Raw genomic sequence first — 24,637 nt, forward strand, 5'->3', positions numbered from 1 at the left:
AAAAGAAAAAAATATATATTCTCCTGAATGCTGCCTTCCGGCAATGGCATGGAAAGGAGATGGAGGGCATTTGCATTTCTTTCAGCATGTAGTGAAATGCTGCATTTGTTGGTCTGGAAAGGGCAGTTGTTTTACAGACGGGTAAACGGAGAGTGGAACAAACTCGTCTGAAACGCGAGAGCAACAAATTAACCTCTCGTCTCTCAATCACCTCTAAGGGCAGTGGACAGTATAAAGTAACTTAAGTACTGTACTGTAGTGTAAACTATAATTTTGAGGTATTTGTTACCTTACTTGGGTATTTCCAATCTCCTATACTTTTACTTCTACTCCACTGCATCTCAGATCCAAACATTGTACTACATTTACTACTTTAGTTATTAGTTACTCTGTAGATTTTGATTATTATTATTACAAAAGTTAAAACACGCATTAGCCACTTCAGCCGTATATATACACTAAATGGGACATTCTGCACAATGAGTACTTTTACTTTTGGTACTTCTAAGTAATACTTAGAAGAACTTCTAAGTAATACTTAGAAGTACCAAATACTTTTGTAAACTTGTCTGTCTGTCTTCTCAGAAACTAAGCCACACAGCGTGCGTTGCGTGCGTCTGTCTGTCTGTCTTCTCAGAAACTATAAGCCTTCCAGAAAGGCCATTTATTGTCTGTCCTCCTGTTGTTGTCGTGATGTGTACTGCTGCCGGGCGTGCAAGGCAGTCCTAACTCTGTTTACTGTACAATTTATGCTCTTATTCCGGAGCAATTTACAGTAAGCAGGGACAACGCATGGTAATACATCAAATATGTGACTAGATTTGACTGAGAGGCTGCCATCGTGCAGTAAATGTCAGAGCTGAAATCGACATGGTAAATATGAAATAAATGCTTAAACATGTAGCTAGGTGTAATGTAATGTTCATGCCTGTTTTCTCAACTCGCTGTTTCTCTGCAAGACATTCCTCTATAAGCCATATCTCCAAAACTGGTGGGTCAAACTGAACAACCAATATGTCGATTTGAAGCTATGATTCCCTGCTTTCATACGACGTGAAATCACGGAAATGGAAAAACATCCAATGACATATCCCCAGTCACAATTGGTCGCATATATACAATTTGTCATCAAGAATCATATGTAAGCTAAGAACCCAACATCTGTCTACTATGCATATACACGATAGAGTGCTATGTCTACATACATAAGTTGAGCCTTTACATATATACGCCTGTAAGGTCGTAGAGGCTAGTGCAAGTGCTATGGGCTGAGATGGAGTCTGAAGAGGTGGGTTTTCAGACTGCGGTGGAAGATTGGGAGTGAGGCTGCAGTTCTGATTGTAATGGGAAGTGGGTTCCATAGTTTTGGAGCCTGAAGGGAGAAGAGTTGGGGACGTGTGGAGCGTTAATTGTTCCGGCTGTTTTTAGTGAATGTTCTGGCAGCTTCCCAGCTTTACTGCTGTTTTACTGCTGCTGTGCAGTGCATGCAGGCCTATAACTCTGTTTACTGTGCAGTGCATGCAGGCCTATAACTCTGTTTACTGTGCAGTGCATGCAGGCCTATGAATCTGTTTACTGTGCAGTGCATGCAGGCCTATAACTCTGTTTACTGTGCAGTGCATGCAGGTCTATAACTCTGTTTACTGTGCAGTGCATGCAGGCCTATAACTCTGTTTACTGTGCAGTGCATGCAGGCCTATGAATCTGTTTACTGTGCAGTGCATGCAGGCCTATAACTCTGTTTACTGTGCAGTGCATGCAGGTCTATAACTCTGTTTACTGTGCAGTGCATGCAGGTCTATAACTCTGTTTACTGTGCAGTGCATGCAGGCCTATAACTCTGTTTACTGTGCAGTGCATGCAGGCCTATAAATCTGTTTACTGTGCAGTGCATGCAGGCCTATGAATCTGTTTACTGTGCAGTGCATGCAGGCCTATAACTCTGTTTACTGTGCAGTGCATGCAGGCCTATAAATCTGTTTACTGTGCAGTGCATGCAGGCCTATAACTCTGTTTACTGTGCAGTGCATGCAGGCCTAAAACTCTGTTTACTGTGCAGTGCATGCAGGCCTGTTTACTGTGCAGTGCATGCAGGCCTATAACTCTGTTTACTGTGCAGTGCATGCAGGCCTATGAATCTGTTTACTGTGCAGTGCATGCAGGCCTATGAATCTGTTTACTGTGCAGTGCATGCAGGTCTATAACTCTGTTTACTGTGCAGTGCATGCAGGCCTATAACTCTGTTTACTGTGCAGTGCAACTGTGCATGCAGGCCTTTTTAGCGTGCTCGTTTCGTGCACACGGCCACGACTGACCAGACCTGGATACTGTTTAGCTGGTTGTTCCCTGCATGGCGTCCCTGGAACAACATATTTTCAGATGGGGATCCGCGGCCAAATACAGATAATTCAGGGGGTCTCTGACATGGAACAAGTTGATCACCACTGACATACAGGTCCATCTCAAGTAATTAGAATATTTTGTAAAAGTTCATTTTCTTCCGTAATATAATTCAAAAAGTGAAACTTTCATATATTCTCAATTAATTGTGCATAAAGTGAAGTATTTCAAACCTTTTTTAGTTTTAATCTTGATGATTATGGCGTACAGCTCATGAAAATGAAAAAAATCCTATCTCAATGAATTAGAATATTTTACGAGACCACTAAAATAAATATTTTTTAAAACGAGAAATGTCGACCATCTGAAAAGTATATTAATGTATGCAGTTAATACTTGGTCTGGGCTACTTTTGAACAAATTTGCAACTAACCTGACTGATATTTAAATATCAATTGATTACACTTCACAACAGAGTCCTGTACGCGCTCATAACACTCCGGTTGCGCTGCATTGAAAAAGAAAATCACACCCGTGTGAAGTTGTGAACTGAGTGGTGCAACTCTCCGTCTCCCTCTCTCTCTCTCTAGCAGGCAAAAGTGCAGCACTAATACTATCTCTCTCTCTCTGTTTCTGGCACAACAGCGCCCCTACTGGTAGTCATACTGGTGCTCATGAACACATACATAGGTGAACCAACACCTAGGTGAACACAGACATTGCTGTTCCTTGGAGTGGTTGCACCACTCAATGAAAGAAAGAAAGAAAGAAAGAAAGAAAATAAAACGGAAATGAAAATTCCGCTGGCTTATGCTGTCTATGGGAATGCAGTTTTTACAATCGTAATATCTCAGATAATTCTTTTTGTCACAAAACAAGCTTGCCTTGCGCCTCATTTCTCTGAACGATATGATCCCTGGTAGGTTACAAAATGGATTTGTACCCTCCCACCCCTCCCCCGACACACACACACACACACACACACACACACACACACACACACACACACACACACACACACACACAGAGTCCTCTCTCTCATACTGTTATGCTTCAAAGGCAGGTGTGTGTGTGTGTGTGTGTGTGTGTGTGTGTGTGTCTCAGATTGACTCGTCTCTCTACCCTCCTCCTCTGCGATGATGCGTTTTTCTGTCTGTCGATAAACGGGATTGATTCACTTAGCGTGCGGCGTGCGGACGAGCTAATGGCTCGTAATGGACCCTAATGGCATCAGTGTTTTTAGACAACCCACCCCACGCACACACACACACACACACACACACACACACACACACACACACACACACACACACAGAGAGACATACTATTGCACATTTATCACAGCACTATGATTGTGCAACCTCCTCCACGGCTTCTGGTAAACCAGACCTGCATGTGTCCGTCGGCCACCGGCCCTATACTTCATGGGAACGATGCAAGTTGGGAACCTAGTATGCAATACCCGTTGTCATGGCACCCGTGTTTAACCGTCTGTCTGTGTCCCTTTTGTGCCCATTATTATAGAGAGAATCATGCAATAGTCTGGGAGCAATTGAGCTTCCCGTTTCACTGTAATGATGACAGGAGAGGATTAGACGAAACCTTTTTGGAAGTGAAGCATTTAAGATATTAGGAGTGTTCTTCAGTACTGTAGTACCACCTGGTATGGATCTACTGTATAATACTGTTATTACTAGTGTTCTCAAGTACTGTAGTACCACCTGGTATGGAGTGGACGTCTGTCTGTAGCCTTAAAGTCACAACTGCTGCAACAACTGAACATTTGTTCAAAAATTGTAAATCAACTATTTACACGGGATGAAAACATTATAAACGATGATTAAATGTGCTAGTGATTTTTTTTCTTTTTTGTATATTTAAGTTATTTCTCATATCGGTGTCAAAACCTCAATGTGGTGACATTTCCTCTCTCTCCATCCACTACCATTGAAAAATCATGTTTTTCAGTTGCTTCGTATTGATTTTCTGTGCATTAATTTCTTATGGTGACTGGGCAAAGTGGGCATATCATGTTTGTTTTTTATGTCCCATTTTTTGCAAATTCAACATAAACAAGGCGGAACAAGGCAGAAAGAGCTTGCTGGTTGGTCAGCCAGGGACCAATCGGAAGGCTGACGAATGGTGAATTAGCAGCGCTGTGTGTGACAGATTATCACAGTGGCGTCTCCCTCAGCCACTGTGTTGGTGACAGATTATCATAGTGGCGTCTCCCTCAGCCACTGTGTTGGTGACAGATTCTCATAGTGGCGTCTCCCTCAGCCACTGTGTTGGTGACAGATTATCACAGTGGCGTCTCCCTCAGCCACTGTGTTGGTGACAGATTCTCATAGTGGCGTCTCCCTCAGCCACTGTGTTGGTGACAGATTATCACAGTGGCGTCTCCCTCAGCCACTGTGTTGGTGACAGATTATCACAGTGGCGTCTCCCTCAGCCACTGTGTTGGTGACACATTCTCATAGTGGCGTCTCCCTCGGCCACTGTGTTGGTGACAGAATCTCATAGTGGCGTCTCCCTCAGCCACTGTGTTGGTGACACATTCTCATAGTGGCGTCTCCCTCAGCCACTGTGTTGGTGACAGATTCTCATAGTGGCGTCTCCCTCAGCCACTGTTGGTGACAGATTCTCATAGTAGCGTCTCCCTCAGCCACTGTTGGTGACAGATTCTCATAGTGGCGTCTCCCTCAGCCACTGTGTTGGTGACATATTCTCATAGTAGCGTCTCCCTCAGCCACTGTGTTGGTGACAGATTCTCATAGTGGCGTCTCCCTCAGCCACTGTGTTGGTGACAGATTCTCATAGTGGCGTCTCCCTCGGCCACTGTGTTGGTGACAGATTCTTATAGTGGCGTCTCCCTCGGCCACTGTGTTGGTCTCTCTCTACGTCGTCCTCAGACGAGCCCTCCATCGGCGTCTCCAGTCATCTCGGTTCTCCATACATCTGGCCAGCTCCTTTGTGCTTTCCGCACCAGTATCTTTCCTTAGTACGTCCACGTAGGTAGGTGTGGGACGTCCTCTCGATCGATGCCCGTGTGTTGGTTCCCACAGTACAAGCTTTTTGGCCGGGAGTTCTTGATGTCGGTGGCAGTGGCCAGCTAGTCTCATCCTCCTTACTGCTATCTTCTCTGTTACACTTGGTAATGCCCCGTACAGAAGCTTGTTGGTGATGTGCTCATCCTGGTTGATGTTAAGTACCACACGCAACATTCTGGTGTAGCACCCGTCCAGGGATTTCTGTAGGGCTTGTTTAAGTGTCCAGCATTCACAGCCATAGAGGAGGACGGACTCCACGGTAGCAGAGAAGAAACTGATCTTGATGTGTCGGGGGAGGTTGGATTTCCACACACTGGTCATACCGTTAAGAGCTCGCCAGGCAAGTGCCTTCCTCACTTTAAGGTCCTTCTCTGTGGAGTCGACCCATGCGCCCAGGTATTTGAAGTCACTGACCTCCTTTAGGACAATACCCTCTATTGTCGTTAGGGGCAGATGTTCCTGGGGGATGTTATAGAGTATGACCTCAGTCTTCTTTGCATTTAGACTGAGGCCAACTTTGGCGCACTCCAACTCCACACAGGTCAGGAGAGCCTGTGCCTGCCTTACGTTGTCCGATAGCAGGCAGATGTCATCGGCGTAGTCCAGGTCTGTGAGGGTTTCTGCAGGGTGTCTCGTAGACCTTCTGGGTGAGATAGTGAAGCCGAGCTCTGGCTCCCTTCCATTAATAGCTTGTCTCAGGGCATAGTCCAACACTATTATAAAAAGGAAGGGGGCTAGGGTGTCTCCTTGCAGCACTCCGGTTTGGATGGTGAATTCCTCGCTGTTACCATCCGGCGTTGTCACTCGGGCTCTCGTTCCTGTGTACATGGTGTCAATGGCTCGGAGCAGGTTCGGAGGAACATTGTAGGCCTTGAGTATTCTCACCATCATTCCTCTATGGATTGAGTCAAAGGCCTTCTTGAAGTCAATGAAGCATAGCACTGCTGCTAGGTTGTTCCTCTTGACCTCTTCAATGATCCTCCGTAACGCAAGGATCTGGGCTAAGGTTGTTCTCCCCTCTCGGAATCCGTTTTGGTTTTCCCTGAGGTGGGGGTCGATTGCGCTCCTAATCCTGTTCAGTATCATGCGATTGAACATTTTTGCTATGATACAGGTCAGGCTGATACCACGGTAATTGTCAGGTTTTGACAGATCTCCAGATTTTGGTACTGGGATGATGTGAGAGAGAGACCATATTTCCGGCATGATGTTTCCCAATAGAGCCTGGTTGCAGATCTCCAAGATGACTTCATCCAGATTGCAGTTCTTGACTACCTCGGGTGGAATGCCGTCAGGTCCAGCACTTTTCCCTTGCTTCAGGGAGGCTTTGACCTTGGCAAACTCTCCTGCTGTGAAAGGGCCGTCATTAATGCTGAGATCCTCTAGGACTACAGGCATTTCCCTCTCAGCACCTTCCACTGTCTGGTGTGTGCCGAGGAGGTTCCTGAAGTGAGTTAACCAGGTGGTTACTCTCTCTTCTGGGCTGTTTCCTGCCACCTGTCCCTCTTTCGGTCTTTTCCTTCCACACATCTCATTGATCACCTTCCATGACTCGCTGTACTGGAATTCCCCATGAGCAGCTTCTACCCTGCGGACTTTTTGCATCAGCTCCTCACCCTTGATGTTGTCGTACTCGGCGAAGAGAAGACGCTTGGCCTCCTTCAGTGTCTCGCGTTGTTCTGCGGACGGCTCTTGATCGCATGCTCGACGTGCTTCCTCTATTCTTTGACGCGCTGCGATGACATCTGGATGTTTCGATCTGGTGGGGCCTCTGGTCCTCTGCATCATCGGTACACACCTCGCTGTTGCAGCCTTGTGTGCTTCCATGAACTTCGTGTACCCTGTGCCCGGTTCCTCCCTCACATCCTGTATGTGAACGAGGTCCTTGAACTCCGCTGTGTATCTGGCCTGTAGTTCAGGGCTTGTGGAGAATGTCCTCCAGTCATGGCGTACCATGGGGCTCGGTTTTGGGGTCCTTAGACTCAACCTCACTCTCATGGATACCACCCGGTGGTCAGAACCTACAGAGTTGAAGGTGTTGTAGGGTTCCGCGTTCAAGATGGAATTCCTCCATTTTCGTCTCACTAGTATGTAGTCTAGTTGACGTCTCATACCTGTAGGCCGGTCCTGGAAGGTCCATCTTTTGCCCATTCTTTTTCTGAACATGGTGTTTGCAGCCAGTAGTTCTTGTTCCAGGAGTAGTGTAGCAAGGTACGCTCCATTCCGGTTTGTGTCCTCATGGTAAGTGTATGTCGCATCCGTTCGTCCGAGTCTCGCGTTAAAGTCCCCCAGAATCGCAAGAAAGTTGTGTGCCGGGACGCTTCGGACTGCCGTTGCTAGGTCCCTGTAAAACTTTTCCGCTTCCTCGACTGACGCCACGTTGGTGGGTGAGTACACTGCCATGATGGTTGTTACCGGACTGCTACTAAACTCGGCGATGAGGATCCGCTCTGAGAATCGGTGGGTTTTCCGCAGTGTCTTACGTGCTCTAGGGCTCAACAGCAGCCCCACTCCTCCGGTTGCTGCCTGGGCTTCGTTCCTCCATGCCGAGGAGGTGACGAAGGTGTAATTCTCAACCCTGCAGTGTTTGATGGTGATCTCATTGTGCACCCTTCTGTGCTCCTGGACTCCTAGGATCTCCACTCCTCTGCTCTCTGCACAGTGTGTGAGCTCCTCCAACCTCCCATCTTCTCTGACTGTGCATGCGTTGAAGGTTCCCATTATAAATGGTTTCCTGCAACGCAAGATTGCATTAGACCGTGTGCTGTTTTCGGACTGAACCCTCCCTTGCGGGTTTAAGGTCCAGTCGTCATGTTGTCCCCCCGGGGGAGGACCAGCACTACGGTCCGCTGCTAGGCTCCTGCGGACTCCCGCCGCTGGAAGTATAGGTTTTGAAATGACTAGACTTTCCATGGTTGACTTTACAATGCTATATAAGAACTGTGGGGCGCAACTCCTCACAGTCCTGGTTTTAGTTCGGAGTGTCCTTCTCCTAGGTGGGTTGCCTCGGCTGTGAGCTCCACCTGCCCATGCTATTTACCCATAACTGTGACAGATTATCATAGTGGCGTCTCCCTCGGCCACTGTGTTGGTGACAGATTCTCATAGTGGCGTCTCCCTCAGACACTGTGTTGGTGACATATTATCATAGTGGCGTCTCCCTCAGCCACTGTTGGTGACAGATTCTCATAGTGGCGTCTCCCTCAGCCACTGTGTTGGTGACAGATTCTCATTGTGGCGTCTCCCTCGGCCACTGTGTCTGTGTGTAACACTGTTGTAGCGTAGCGGGCCAGCGGCTAACCGTTAGCGCTCCCACGAGCAATGCCGACAATTTGCTGAATCATGCCGGGCATTCTTGTGAACTGTCCAGTGAGGTCCAGGAATGTGTGTCGCACGCACGCGCGCACGCACGCGCGCACGCATGCACGCACCCACGCACGCACAGAAATACAGAGAGAGAGAGAATGCTGTGGATGACTTTGCACATCATCAGACAAGTGCTGCTATCACTGTTGGCTCAGTGTGCTGTCTGTCTGTCTGTCTGTCTGGCAGATTTTTTACTTTTACTCCACTACAATTACTTGAAAACTTTAGTTACTAGCTAATTTGTAGATTTTATTTATTTATTAGAAAACATATATTAACCACTTCAACCCTATATACTTTTTAGCCATTTGAAATGCGTCGCGATGCGATGCAACGCATTGCGAGCTTGTATCTTTGTCTTTGCACACAGTTTGAACTTGTGAAATGGGACATTCTGCAATATGAGCCTTTAGTACTTTAGGTTAAGAAAATTTTGATGCCAATACCTTTGTACTTTTACTTTAATTTTGAATAAATACGGGACTTCTACTTGTAACAGAGTACATCTACATTTGCAGTATTTATACTTAAGTAAAACATTTGAGTACTTTTTTTTCCACCACTCACTATAAGTGCATGGTGTCAACCAACCTGTACTGTACATGTGCCACAGCGCCATCTAGAGGAGGGAGTTACGACAACTCCGTTCACTTCATGGGGCTTCAGTCCAATGTCTAGAACTCTAGATGCTGCCGCATGGGGAAGCGGTTTGGTTTCGCAGTCTCAAAGCCACTGGAAATGGACTGCAAAAAAGCGCATTGACTTGAACCAGAACCAGAACCAGAGCGTATCAGGGAAACGGAACCTCTACAGAGATTTCTATACTGGCGAAGTGTGACAATGTCCTGGACCTGGAAGTTGGTAAAAATGTACTGGACCCAGGCAATTAACAGCCCAGCTTTTTAGATAGTTTTGTAGTAATAGTACAACATTAACATTACAGAGACTTTAGTTGTCACTGTACAATACTTTAAAACAGTTGTCATGTAGCACACACATTTGTAGCACTAAAATTGCTGATATTTGCACCGCCCTCGTTGAAAACAAGGCATTTCAAACTCCAGCCTGCATGTCACACGTATACTCGCCGTTTTTCGACGTCTCTGACGTTCCATGAATGGCCTCCTTGCTACGAAAGTTGGCCGGTCATTAAATAGACATGCAGCCATGGCCATATTTAATTTAGTTTGTCATTGACTCCCGGTTTCCTCGTGAGTTCAGATTACGCCAAGATGTAGACAATGCTGAAACGTCTGCCTGCCTGCCTGCCTGCCTGCCTGCCTGTCTGTCTGTCTGTCTGTGTACCTGCTGTCATCAAGTCAGTGTCATTTTTGCTCCAGTCTGTAACTAACCGGATACAGGCACAAGGGACACCTGGGCGTGTTGTTCCACGTAATGTCATCCCAGGGACAGGCCTCCGTTGTCCCATATACCCGCTGGCCTGAGTCCCTCTGTTTTCATGTAGGTGCTGTTCCCCCCCAGAGAGGGGGGAGGGGAACAGACCAAGGACCTCCTGGGCTCTGTGTTTCCCCACTCTAAACAGACCTTTACCCCCTCGGGTACCATGTGTAACTGGGGGACCTGTGGGGTGGTGGTGGTATCAGTAACAACAACAACATTATGCGTGACCGTTTCTGACCGAGGCTAAGTCATTGATTTAATTTTTTTAAATTTTGTTATTTCATGTCATATGAAAGCAGGGAATCATAGCTTCAAATTGACATATTGGTGGTTGGTTTAGTTTGACCCACCAGTTTTGGAGATATGGCTTATAGAGTAATGTCTTGCAGAGAAACGGCGAGTTGAGAAGACGGTCTTGAAAGCTTCACTTCTGTGCCTAGCTACATGGTTTAAGCATTTATTTCATATTTACATGTCAATTTCAGCTCTGACACTTATTTCAGACATGCTGTAGTATGTGAAGAGTCTGCCTGTGCTATTAACAAAATAAAACACAGTTTTTCTCCTCTCCACTCCGAGTGAGTCTTGCCGCCATGACTGTCTCTGTATCAAAAAGAGTCAAATGTATATAGCACCATTCTAAACAAAACTCACAAAGTGCTGCACAGAAAATCCACACATTAAAACAAAGCAATGAGAGCAAAGGACAATTAGCCCTTCACTAAGTCCCTCCCCAACCCATCCTTGTCCAATAGGCACGTTGGCAGCGAAGAAAGCTTGACCTGCATAGCAACCGTTGCTAAACTATTTGGATTGGCATTGGACAATCGCTTTTTGGGGTGGGATGTAGTGAAGGGCTAATTATAATGGATGCAACATAGAGCATCAATAACCCACAACGAGATATCTAACGGCCAAAATGATACAAAACAGGACAAGATGTGGAATGCTTTTCTGAAACAATACGTTGTAAGCAGGGATTTGAAGGACACAGACAGGCTGTAAAGGAGGGACGGACGTCGGACGGACAGGATGCTGGATGTATCATTAATGAAACGTCACCATGTGGCGTTATGTTTGCCAGTTTGTTTGGAAGGACATGTTGTCATGACAACAGTGCGATACTGTTGTTGCCACCCTCTATACCTCTATACTGCATAAAAGCACTAGATAAATGCACCATTTACCATTCATCACCATTTATCTCCAAGGAATTCTATTTCAAGTTTTCTTTCCTTGTTTTCTTGATAGTCAGTGTGCCAGGCATCAAGTTTAATTATGACACCACATCAAAATAACAGATTTCCAACAGATTTTGATTGCCCATAATACATTAAAAAATCACACCCGTGTGAACGGAGTGATGCAACTCCCCTCTCTCCCCCCCCTCCCCCTCCTCTCTCTCTCTCTCTTTCTCTCTCTCTCTCTCTCTCTCTCTCTCTCTCTTATTAGCAGGCAACAGTCTCTCTCTCTCTGTTTATGGCAAAACAGTGCCCCTACTGGTACTCATAGTCATACTGGTGCTCATTAACCAACACATAGGTGGGTTAACGTCACATAGATAGGTGAACACGGACATTGCTGTTCCTTGGAGTGGTTGCACCACTCAAACAAATCATGCCAGTACTTGTAAAAGGTGGACCTGGATAGGCCAGAGTGTGTGAGGTGAACTCAGCAGCTGATTAGACAGGCTGGAGTGTGTGAGGTGAACTCAGCAGGACAGGCTGGAGTATGTGAGGTGAACTCAGCAGCTGATTGGACAGGCTGGAGTGTGTGAGGTGAACTCAGCAGCTGATTGGACAGGTTGGAGTGTGTGTGAGGTGAACTCAGCAGCTGATTGGTCTATTATGCAGAGCTGACTGCACGCTGATGGAGCTGTATTGATTTCAGACCACTGACTTCACTCACGGCTTTGCTTTTACCACCCTCTGCCGGCCACTAGGAAGTAGTGCGGCTGGCTGTACGTTAAATAGGTTGGCTTGTTTTAGAACGGTAGTTATCTCTCTCTCTCTCTCTCTCTCTCTCTCTCTCTCTCTCTCTCTCTCTCTCTCTCTCTCATATATACAGCTCCATCTCAATTAATTAGATTTTTTTTGTAAAAGTTCATTTTCTTCTGCAATATAATTCAAAAAGTGAAACTTTCATATATTCTCAATTAATTGTGCATAAAGTTAAGTATTTAAAACCTTTTTTGTTTTAATCTTTATGATTATGGTGTACAGCTCATGAAAATCAAAAAAATCCTATCAATTGAATTAGAATATTTTACGAGACCACAAAAAAATATTATTTTAAACGAGAAATGTCGACCATCTGAAAAGTATATTAATGTATGCAGTCAATACTTGGTCTGGGTTACTTTTGAACAAATCATTTCATCAATGGGGTGTGGCATGGAGGTGATCAGCCTGTGGCGCTGTTGAGGTGTTATGGAAGCCCAGGTTTGCATTGATAACAGCCGTAAATTATTTTGTATTGTTCAGTCTTATGTCTCACACCTTCCTATTGACAATACAACCTAGATTCTCTGTGAGGCTCAGGTCAGGCCAGTTGGCTGGTCAGTTAAGCACTGCAGTAATACCATGGTCAGTAGGGGTGTGCATCTCTCCTTTACAAGACGATTCGATACGTATCGATATGCATGGGCTACGATGCGATTCAGAGACGATACATTTATACACAGAACGATTCGAATTCGATTCGATTCGGTGGAATTCGATGCGATTTCGATTTTGTGGAATTTGAGGCGATTCGATGCGATTCGATACGATACGGTGCGATCTGACACGTTTAACCTTTTGTGATTAATTAATCTCAATTAATCACATTTTAATCGCATATCAATAGGCCTATTTGACCTGATCAGTGAGATTTTTTTTCAAATGGATTTGGATACGAGTGAATCAATGAATGAATAGTGACTACATAAGCATAGGCAATTAAAAATGTAGTAATAATAATAGTAGAGCTGGGACTCGATTAAAAAACTTAATCTAATTAATCAGAGGCTTTGCGATTCATTAATCTAGATGAATCGCATTTTAATCGCATATCAATATTCAACCCGAGAACAGCGAGAAACCTTTTTTTTTAATGTTATTTGGTATCCCAGTGAATCAACGAATAGTGACTACAGGATACCACTAATTTTCAACATTTTACTGTCATTAATATACCTGTTGTGGAAATAATAATAAAAAGTCACCCCATTCTGTGTTGCCTAGAACTGGAGGTCTGAAAAAAAATTAGTAACAGTAACAAGTACATCTCAGTGACATCACAAAGCTGTACTTACTTCATATTGTTACTGTTTTTTGTCAGACCTCCAGTTCTAGGCAACACAAAATGGGGTGACTTTTTATTATTTCCAGTTTTTAGTACTATAGAAAAGCGCCCAGTGAGAAACGTTCCGCGGTGAAAAAAAAGGTGCGATTAATTTATCTGTAGTTAATCGCGATTAATTTTTCTGTAGTTAATTAATCTAAATTAATCGCAATTAGTCCCGGCCCTAAATAATAGTGATAATATTATTATTTATATAATGCTTCTCTGAGTACTTAAAGACGCTTTTCAATGGGAACATTAGAAAACTAATAAAAACAACTTTAGAGAAAAACTTTAGAGAAAAACTAAGACTATGGAATAAAATAAATGAAAGTGGAATGAGATAGCTGGGGAAAGACATTCTAGAGGTGGGTTTGAACTTATAGATGGTGGCATATCTCTGAGTTTTGGGAAGTGCATTGTTTTGACAGGTCTGCCTGCTGTGGACAGTGAAACCCTGACCATTAAACATGGGCAGACGCAACGATACAGACATACTGTCGATGCAAACAGACGTGTACAGTAGCTGCTCGGCCTGCTCCAAATGATATTCCCATTCGTCTTTGTGTCTGCACGTGTAAACGCAGCATCGAGTGTGAGGGTTGGGGAACTCCTTGGCTTCTAACGATATGGACCAGAGTTAAACTAATGTTAGCTCCCATGCTAACTAGTTGCTACCCGTCAGAAACAACACCACCATCCAGATCGGGTGGAAGCTGCTGATCACTTTGCTTGTGCCCGTGGATGGGAAATGAGATTTAAAAGGCTATAGAGCGGCGCAGTCCCTCCCCCTTTCAGAACAACAAACGGCCCAGGAAATGAAAACGCAATGCATTTCCCCATAGGCAGTTTTTATATAATTTATTTAAAGACCTTTTAAGCGTCGTACGAAGCCAACTCTTGTCGTGACAAATCATGACAACACACACAATATGTTGGACCAAACAAATAATTACAAAGAAGAAAAACAACAAAAAAAGTGTTGTAACCTGCCGTTTTCTTCTACTTTCTAATTCTTTGTTTGGCCCGAAATATTGTGTGTGTTGTCATGATTTGTCACGACAAGAGTTGGCTTCGTACGACGCTTAAAAGGTCTTTAAATAAATTAAATAAAAACTGCCTATGGGGAAATGCATTGCATTTTCATTTCCTGGGCCGTTCGTTGTTCTGAAAGGGGGAGGGACTGCGCCGCTCTATAGAAGCGTGGATGAAAGGCAAAGCACAGATGTGCAATAAAGTTGTGTCGTGACTCGTATCTGCGTGTGTATTCCGTCTGACGACGAGTGGTTTATGCTGCGCCTGCTAGTGCACACATTCATGCATGCCTTTGGAGGACAATCTGAACAGTACGAACACTATTGAGGACATTGTGGAATTTTTTTCGGCTAGAGGGTTACATATTGTTCATTTGAACATACGTAGTCTCGTACTATACATCGACCAAGTCAGAGACATGTTTGACAATGGCAGGGTTGGTATAATTTCCTTTTCTGAAACTAGACTCGATGATTCCATCAAGGACACAGAGATAAGACTGTATAGAAAACTATACAGTCATCAGAAAGGACAGAGATCGCAATGGAGGAGGAGTCTGTGTCTATGTCAGAGCAGATTTCAGCTTCATCGTCCGGTCCGAGATGGACAACAAGGACATTGAAGCAGTTTGGCTTGATATCAACCTCCCCAAAACAAAACGCTTCTTGATTGGGGCTCTGTATAGACCTCCCTCCCAATCCACCTTTTACAACATGTTAGATGATGTATCAACTGACATAGGATGTTCGGGGGCAATCTTGATTGGCGACGTCAACACCAATATTTTGGTAAAAGACACAGCAATCTTCCGAAATTACTGTAGCCTGCATAACCTGGTTCAGTTGATTTCTCAATATACAAGGGTATGCAAAATGAGAACTCAACCATGGATGAATGCCGACATCCTAATGGCCATGAAAATGAGAAATGAGAGTTATGCCAAGTTAAAAAAGAAAACAGAGATGAGCATCTGTTCGACAAATGCAAACAATTGCGTAACAAGGTAAATGGCATGATCAAGACAGCCAAACAAACCTACTTCAATGAGAAAATTGAAGAAAACAAGAAAAAGCCCCAAAAACTTTGGAAGTCCCTTAAGGAACTAGGCTGTAACAACAGGCTCAAAACAAAGATCACGAATCTCAACATTAAAATAAATGGCTCGCTCATCTCTGATAAGCTGAATGTGGCTAACTGCCTAAATGGTTTCTTCACAACCATAGCTTCCACACTGGTGGATAAGTTGCCCTCCCATTCAGGCCTTTATGGAGAGCAGCATATAAGCTCTTTTTACAAAAGTCTTGGTGCTGTTGAGGACAGCTTCAAAATCTCGTCCGAAACAACAGAGGACGTGCTATCAAAACTCAGTGCCTTACAGCCAACTAAGGCTACCGGCCATGATGGTATCCCCACTAGGTTCCTCAGAGATGCAGCGGTTTCTATTGCCCCTGTTGTGGCTCACATTACAAACCTGTCCATCAGACAGGGCCATGTTGCACAGGAATTCAAACTTGCAAGAGTAGTTCCTCTCTATAAAAAGGGCAGCAAGTTGGACCCTGGGAACTACCGCCCTGTGTCCATCCTTTGTTCCATCTCAAAGGTCATAGAGAGACTAGTGTATGAACAGATAAATTCATATCTGCTTCATAACAAGCTTCTTTTTGAATTCCAGTCAGGCTTCAGAAGATCTCACTCCACTGACACATGTCTGTTATACTTGACAGATAACATCAGACGTGAGGTGGACTCAGGCAAGTACTGCGGCATGGTCATGCTGGACCTTCAAAAGGCGTTTGACACTGTGAACCACTCCATACTGCTAAACAAGCTGAAGGCAATCGGTTTTGATGGCCCATCGTTAAACTGGGTGAGATCTTACCTTGAGGGAAGGAAACAGGTGGTCGATGTGAATGGTACCCTGTCTACCTCCCTCCCAGAGTGTGGGGTCCCCCAAGGGAGCATCCTAGGGCCTCTACTGTTTCTAATTTATGTAAACGACATGAACTCCTCGGCATGTAAATGCAATCTGTTCTTGTTCGCAGACGACTCAGCTCTCCTGGTCTCGGACAAAGATAAGTCGCAGGTCGAGAGAGTACTCAGCACAGAGCTCGGTAGCAACTGTCTTTGGCTCTCCGACAACAAATTGTCACTGCACTGGGAAAACTGAGTCTATTCTGTTTGGTTCAAGTCATAACCTCAACAAGTCCCCGGGCTTCACAGTTAGAGTGGGTGACAGTGTGGTCACAAATAGGGAAGAGGTCACTTGGGTTTTATACTAGATAACAAACTCACAGGTGAAAAAATGGCAATGAAAGTGATCTCAAAGGTCAACCAGAGAACTCGTTTCTTGGGCAGGATATCCCCTTATGTCAACAGCAGAGCTATGAGGACCTTGGCCGGTGCCCTCATCCAGTGCCACTTTGACTATGCGTGTACTTCATGGTACAGAGGTATCTCCAAGCTTTTGAAAACAAAGCTGCAGACCTCCCAAAACAAGCTTGTGAGGTTACTACTAAAATACTGTTACCCAGCTTTATATGTGCTCACTCCACATTGACCTTTCATGTTGCTAGGTGACAAGCCAGCAGGACAGCTGGCTGGATGGCCTGGCTGGAGGACTGGAGTCTGATGGAACAAATCAGCAGTTCTACTGAACTCAGGAACTGCAGCACCAGCGCCTCCTCCTGCAGAGGCAACCACACTGCAGTCAGAGATCACCTCTGGGAAGAGACAAATGGCAAGGATATCATGAGGAAACTCATGAGGCTCCAGATGTAGGAAATAAAAATGGCATGTTTATGATCAAATCACCATACTAGAAACGCTTTATGTTCTTTCATGGAAATAACAATCGAGGACCTAAATTACATCAAAATTCAATTATATTGGTTTAGTAACAACATATTTCTAGTCATTGTATCTTTATACCTAGGCCACTGCCGTGTCTTGTCAGTTAGGGGCACGTAGATCACTCCCATCAGCGCTTTCCTGAGGAAGGTTCCGTCACTCTGCCGGTCGTACTGTTCTAGAACCTGATTGCCACCATCTGGACCCACTGGCAGAACCAACCGTCCCCCAGGCTTCAGCTGCTCCAAGAGCTTCCAGGACAGAGATTGAAAAGATAACATTGACATACTACTGTTGTCATTTGCATGGAAATGAGCTTTGCATTACATTTCAATGATGATTCAAAATAGGATTAAGTCCTATGTTGTAGCATATCAAAACTGGAATAGACAGAGACCACATAATAAGTTCGACATAGAAACGACATGGCTCCAATGCAGATCTCAGACTTCATGTGACTAGCCTGTGATGTCAGTCATCTTAGTGGTCTTCATCTATGACATACCTACAGTATATATGACTCCATTGACTTCCATTGTAAAAGCTATACATGCTGTGGTTGTCCAAACCATTATGGGTCAAGGCCCATACAGTATATGGAGTACCATAACATCAAGCATCAATATGACATCAAAGTACTGACATCATAGACTGATCTGGACTCCATATTTGGGCATGGCTGACACAGAATTCAATATATGGACATAAAGGACACGGCCAGACAGACTTTTTTTCTTTCCCGACGAGCATCGGCCAGTTAAAATTAAATATTATACATTTGGACTCGTGAGCAGACAGTAAAGCCAGAGCTATATGCTAAAGCACACTGCCGCAACCAGGCAGTGTGCCTGGTTCCCCTCCCTCCCTCCACAGACAACCCTCATCAACTTTCGCTGAAACATCCAAATTCTTCCAGTCATTTACAAAGAAGAAGAGCATGGTGGCGGTGATTGTTTAAACTAAAGGAAGGAAGGAAGGAAGCAGGGCATGGCACAGAAAGACACGCTGTTACATCTCTTCGCCGGGGGATGTAGTGGTACAGTGGGAGCAATCGTGACCTGTCCCCTGGAGGTACTGAAGACCCGGTTGCAGTCCTCTGGCCTTAATCAGCTGGGTACTGTGGGTAGTACCGGAGTCATCCGGCCAGGGCCAGGCACTGTTACGCCTGGTCTGCTTCAGGTTTTACGGTCTATTCTAGAGAAAGAGGGACCAAGATCACTCTTCCGTGGCTTAGGGCCCACCCTTGTCGGTGTGGCCCCCTCCAGAGCCATCTATTTTGCTGCGTACTCAAAGTCTAAAGAGATGTTCAATGAGGTGTTTGTACCCAACAGTGGACCGGTGCACATGTCTTCTGCTGGGTTTGCAGCCTTTGTTACAAACTCCCTCATGAACCCTGTGTGGATGGTCAAGACGAGGATGCAGCTGGAGAAAAAAGCCAGGGGAGAAAAGAAGATGAACGCACTGCAGTGTGCCCGCTATGTTTACAGAACAGAAGGTATGAGGGGCTTCTATCGGGGCCTGACGGCATCCTATGCTGGCATCTCTGAGACGATGATCTTCTTCCTTATCTATGAGACACTGAAGAAAGAGATCGCTGAAAGACAACACCCAAATAGTGTAACGGACAAAGGAGCAACAGACTTCTTGAAACTTATGATGGCAGCTGCTTTTTCGAAGGGTTGTGCTTCCTGCATAGCCTACCCACACGAAGTCATTCGGACGAGACTGCGGGAGGAGGGCAGCAAGTACAAGTATTTCTTCCAGACGGGGAGGTTGATAATGGTAGAGGAAGGCTATTTAGCCTTTTACAGAGGACTGATTCCACAGCTGATCAGACAAATCCCCAACACAGCCATCGTTCTCTCCTCCTATGAACTCATTGTCTACCTGCTGGGAAATTCAAAGTGACAATGCGTTTGAAAGTTTGTCCCATCAAATGATGGGAGGCACACAATACCCAAGGCACATTGGACGAGAGACATTTGAAAATGCAGCATGTTGCCTTTTTTCACTTTTTTTGGGCTGCTATAATGAGCTGCTGCTTCTGGTGGAATTTGAAGCAGGTTTTACTGTTATCCAAAGACCTACGTGTATTTTTGAGTGGTGCAACCACTCCTACAATCAGGAATGTCCGTGGGTATCTGTCGTCGTCGTCGTCGTCATGAGCACGAGTGGTGTGCGCATGCGTGAAATTGGAAAGAGAGAAGTATGTGACATGGCTGCCACCTGCTGCCTCTTCAATTTACAATTTAGGCATTTAGCAGACGCTCTTAATCCAGAGCGACTTACAATAATCAAGAACAAAAGCATGGGAATACATCACAAAAGCATTTATCATAAAACATGCGTAAGAAAGTAACAGTGGAATATCTATATTATGAGACTATACATATAAACTATATATATATACTACAAGTAAGACGCGAGAACGCGGGAAGCGAACGCAGATCGTAAATTGCAATAACAATTAGAATAAATGACGAATTATACATATGTACTATGGCGTGCTATGACTATATACAATCTCTGTGTCTTCACTCGTAGTGTCTCATGAAACCCCTCAGGAAACTCTATACTTCTCACTGAGATGAAGTGAATGTCTCAAAGACAATTCAGACCTTATGTAGGCTGACCGGGAGCTGAGGTCCGACGTCACACACAACGTCAACCGTTGCAGTGCAAACCTCGGAATGATGACCAGTGCAGACAAAAATAGACGCACAAATGGTGGCACTACATCTTTAAAACAGTTGTCATGTTACACACATGCTTAAAATAGCTCTTGTCTTCTTCTTCTTCTTCTTATAAATCTTGTTTGCGCCGCCCTCGTTGAAAACAATGTATTTCCAACTCCATCTTGTCTCAGTTCAGTCTGCATGAAGAGCGCTCGATTTCTGCCCCCTCTATACCGTAACTCTTCTATTAGATGGCTCTGTGCAGGCGTGTTGTGTGTGTATAGTAATGAATAGTATTAAAATGTTATTGTCTTTTTTTGAGTGGTGCAACCACTCCAAGGAACAGCAATGTCCGTGTCCGCCTATGTGACGTTAACCCACCCACCTATGTGACTGTGAGCACGAGTATGACTATTAGTACCAGTAGGGGCGCTGTTGTGCCAGAGAGAGAGAGAGAGAGTGCTGCACTGTTGCCTGCTAATGAGAGAGTATATATAAATATAAATGTTACTTTTCAGCATTCCAATTCAAAAATAGCAAAAAATAAGTGGCCTCTGGAGTGAGTGTGGAAATATAGTGGCCCTCTGGAGTGAGTGTGGAAATACAGGGGCCCTCTGGAGTGGTGTGGAAATACAGTGGCCTTTGGAGTGAGTGCGGAACTATAGTGGCCCTCTGGAGTGAGTGTGGAACTATAGTGGCCCTCTGGAGTGAGTGTGGAAATACAGTGGCCCTCTGGAGTGAGTGCGGAACTATAGTGGCCCTATCCACCGGCAAAGTTTCCCACCCCTGGCATAGTGCACCACCCAGGGACCTTGTGGGGAAAGAAATTGCATAGTTCACCACCTGGCTGGCTCACTGTTGGTCTGATTCAGAGTCTGTGCACAGACACATTTAATTAATACAATGTTAATTATTATTATGTTATACTTTAGCTATTGAAAAATAGCAGATCTACAAGCTCATAACGCAGCACTGAGTGCTGTGCTACGAGCTTGTAGATCTGCTATTTTGCGAAAACATATTTAAAATGTGGCACAAATCTGGAGTCCCTGGAACTACATATTTTCAGATTGGGGTCCGCGGCCATGTCCGCGGCCTAACCCTTGACATGAAATAGTTTAGGAACCACTGACAAACAGTAATTTTGTACAATCTGGTGTCAGTTAGAATGCCTGCTTGCAAACTGACAGAGCTGTCAATGTTGTTCATGTCATTCCTGACCCTCGCCAGCAGATGGCAGCAGGACACCTTTCTCTGCCTCAGGGCATGCTATTCTCTTTCAAAGCTGTCACAGTTTAGTTCACTGCAGTGGTTTCTCTCTCTCTCTCTCTCTCTCTCTCTCTCCCCATCCCTCCCTCTCTCTCTCATTCTATCGCTCCCCCTTCCCTTTCCTGCGTTTACTGTTTACCGTCCCCGATGTATATGTCGTCTCTCTCCTGCCTCCTCTTTAACAGATGTCGCCCAAATCAAACCTGATTTAGCTGATTTATGAAACTATTCGTTTTAATGTGTAGGCAGTAATTAGTAAAGTAAAGTGTGACTGAATGTCACTGGAAGGTATTCATGATTCTCTGTTGTGTTTGTCAAGCCACTGACTGAAGCCAGCTGTAGGCAGATGTTTTCAAGTATAGGCCTATATTTAATTTATTTATAGTATTTTGCCTTTTTTCTGACTTATTGTACTTATTACATTGTTGCACTAGTGTTACTATTCACATTTGGTGAATGAATCAAGGAATGTCCAGAGAGCCTGAACCCATTAAGTAGGAAACATATGTCTGTTTCCAAAACTGTAATTTATAGGTATGTTATTATTTGTACCACTCCATGAGACTAATTTCAGTAGTATTGGCCTCTTGGTTATCTCTGATTTATTTGCAACAGTATAGTCTGTTCATGTTCTCATCACATTTTGTGAATAAAAGCCTAATTTTGTAGGGGGTGGCGGTGGCTCAGGGGTAGAGTGCCTGGATGGTAACCGTAAGGTTGCCAGTTCGAACCCGGGCTCCCCCAGAGTTACTGTCGAAGTGTCCTTGAGCAAGACACTGAACCCCTAATTGCTCCCGATGTGCTAGTTGGTGCCTTGCATGGTTTCCGCTGCCATCGGTGGGTGAATGTAATGCACAATCTCTGTAAAGCGCCTATATAAATGCACCATTTACCAAATGCACCATTTGTAACTTAATTTAATTATTAATCATTCCATGTCATAATTGTGTTCAATGAGGTTTGGCCTTTCCTAGATGGAAATGTAGTCTGTTTTCTGTGTGTTTCCTAAATTTTTAGACTACTCATAGTGTGCTAGAAAATCACAGACAAAAACATCCAATAGGACCAACATTATTTGGGCGTGCGGCCCTTGGACTTTTGGTATGTGGCCCCTGAGCCATCCTAAATTGAGTAGCCCTGAGCTAAAGGGTATATGGGAACATTGTGGGATTACAATTTACAATTTAGGCATTTAGCAGATGCTCTTAATCCAGAGCGATTTACATTAAAGGTATATTCAGTGATTTCACTCAAAAAACCTTAGGTTTCGTTTTTGGCTGGGACCTAAGCCTTTCATCCAATCAGGATAGAGAGCCAAAAATGAAACCTAAGGTTTTTTGACCCCCAGGGGTTAACTGGGGACAGGGAGGAACTCCTTATATGGTCAGCACACTCTATAGTAGAGAGGATTATCACAACAAAACAAAAAAATAAGTGATATTTGAATTAAGTGAAATCACTGAATATACCTTTAAGCAAAAAAAAAGAAAAGCATGACATACATCACATATTAGTTATCATGAAACATGCGTAAGCTAAGAACGTAACAGTGGAGTATATCTATATCATGAAACTATATATATAAACTATACATACTACTAGGATTACTGAATATGACTTTCCCCTCGCGGCATCAGACACTCTGCCAGAAACAGAATAAAACCAGGCACAATTGCACATCCTATTGAAATCATGTGCTTTGAGCTGGGCGCGGTCCCCCCCATCATTCAGCCACTCATCAGGCCATCATATATCATCTCTATGAAAGTGTCGGAACAAGCCAACCTGTCCACTAACGTGGTCGAGACGTCACTGTTCTCTGTCTCTGAGGCCCCTTTTCCACCGGTTGGTTCCCAATGGGAACCGGTTCAGTTCTTTTTGGTTCTTAGTCCATGAGCCAGAGCTCCAAAATTGGAACGTTAATTATGAATTGAGTGGGCGAAACCATACCTATATTAGATTGTTATCACCATGAAACTTCCCCAATTGAGTACTTACACGAAGACAATGATTTATTGTATTACAAATTTTACATTTTTAAATATGCAAATGAGTCATTATGTAGGAAAATATGCAAAATAATAGAAAATATGAAAAAGCTACTACTGTGGAAGGGTTACCATGCATTAATTTACTTGTATTGATCCTATAAACAATTTAATATATAGGTCTAGTTTTTCCCACCAATTTTGGAGCTCTGGCTCATGGACAGAACTGAACCGGTTCCCATTGGGAACCAACCGGTGGAAAATAACTGAACCGGTTCCCATTGGGAACCAACCGGTGGAAAAGGGGCCTGAGTGTTTCAGGGAGTTCCGCTTTGGCAGCGTGACATGACAAACTGATGTCCTCTGTCTTCAGCCTTGGCAGCATGACAGACAAACTGATGTCCTCTGTCTTCAGCCTTGGCAGCATGACAGACAAACTGATGTTCTCTGTCTTCAGCCTTGGCAGCATGACAGACAAACTGATGTCCTCTGTCTTCAGCCTTGGCAGCATGACAGACAAACTGATGTCCTCTGTCTTCAGCCTTGGCAGCATGACAGACAAACTGATGTCCTCTGTCTTCAGCCTTGGCAGCATGACAGACAAACTGATGTTCTCTGTCTCTCTGAGTGTTTCAGGGAGTTCAGCCTTGGCAGCATGACAGACAAACTGATGTCCTCTGTCTTCAGCCTTGGCAGCATGACAGACAAACTGATGTTCTCTGTCTTCAGCCTTGGCAGCATGACAGACAAACTGATGTCCTCTGTCTCTCTGAGTGTTTCAGGGAGTTCAGCTTTGGCAGCGTGACAGACTGATGTCTCAACTGTAACACGTGAGACTCTCTCCACTGTCTGTCTCCACAACAGTGATGTGTCTGAGAGAACGCTGCCTGTCACCTCCGTATGGCAGCGTCAGACACATCGCTGCCTGTCACCTCCGTATGGCAGCGTCAGACACATCGCTGTCTGTCACCTCCGTATGGCAGCATCAGACACATCGCTGTCTGTCACCTCAGTATGGCAGCGTCAGACACATCGCTGCTTGTCACCTCCATATGGCAGCGTCAGACACATCGCTGTCTGTCACCTCCGTATGGCAGCGTCAGACACATCGCTGCCTGTCACCTCCGTATGGCAGCGTCAGACACATCGCTGTCTATCACCTCCGTATGGCAGCGTCAGACACATCGCTGCTTGTCACCTCCGTATGGCAGCGTCAGACACATCGCTGCCTGTCACCTCCGTATGGCAGCGTCAGACACATCGCTGTCTGTCACCTCCGTATGGCAGCATCAGACACATCGCTGTCTGTCACCTCCGTATGGCAGCGTCAGACACATCGCTG

At 44.8% G+C, this 24,637-nt stretch overlaps 2 protein-coding genes across 3 annotated transcripts in view; both read left to right on the forward strand.

Annotated features, from left to right (window-relative positions):
• The window catches only part of LOC310867348 (uncharacterized protein), a 61,379-nt gene that overhangs the window by 13,547 nt on the left and 23,195 nt on the right, over window positions 1-24,637 (forward strand). The gene's annotated exons all lie outside the window — the stretch shown is intronic.
• On the forward strand, window positions 18,300-19,376 carry LOC310867347 (solute carrier family 25 member 33-like). The gene has a single exon (XM_083777320.1). It carries the CDS (start codon window positions 18,351-18,353, stop codon window positions 19,269-19,271), a length of 921 nt encoding a protein of 306 aa, XP_083633446.1. The 5' UTR covers window positions 18,300-18,350; the 3' UTR covers window positions 19,272-19,376.

The sequence above is a fragment of the Protomyctophum parallelum genome (genome assembly GCF_964188405.1).
Source record: "Protomyctophum parallelum genome assembly, chromosome: 11".
NCBI lineage: Eukaryota > Metazoa > Chordata > Actinopteri > Myctophiformes > Myctophidae > Protomyctophum > Protomyctophum parallelum.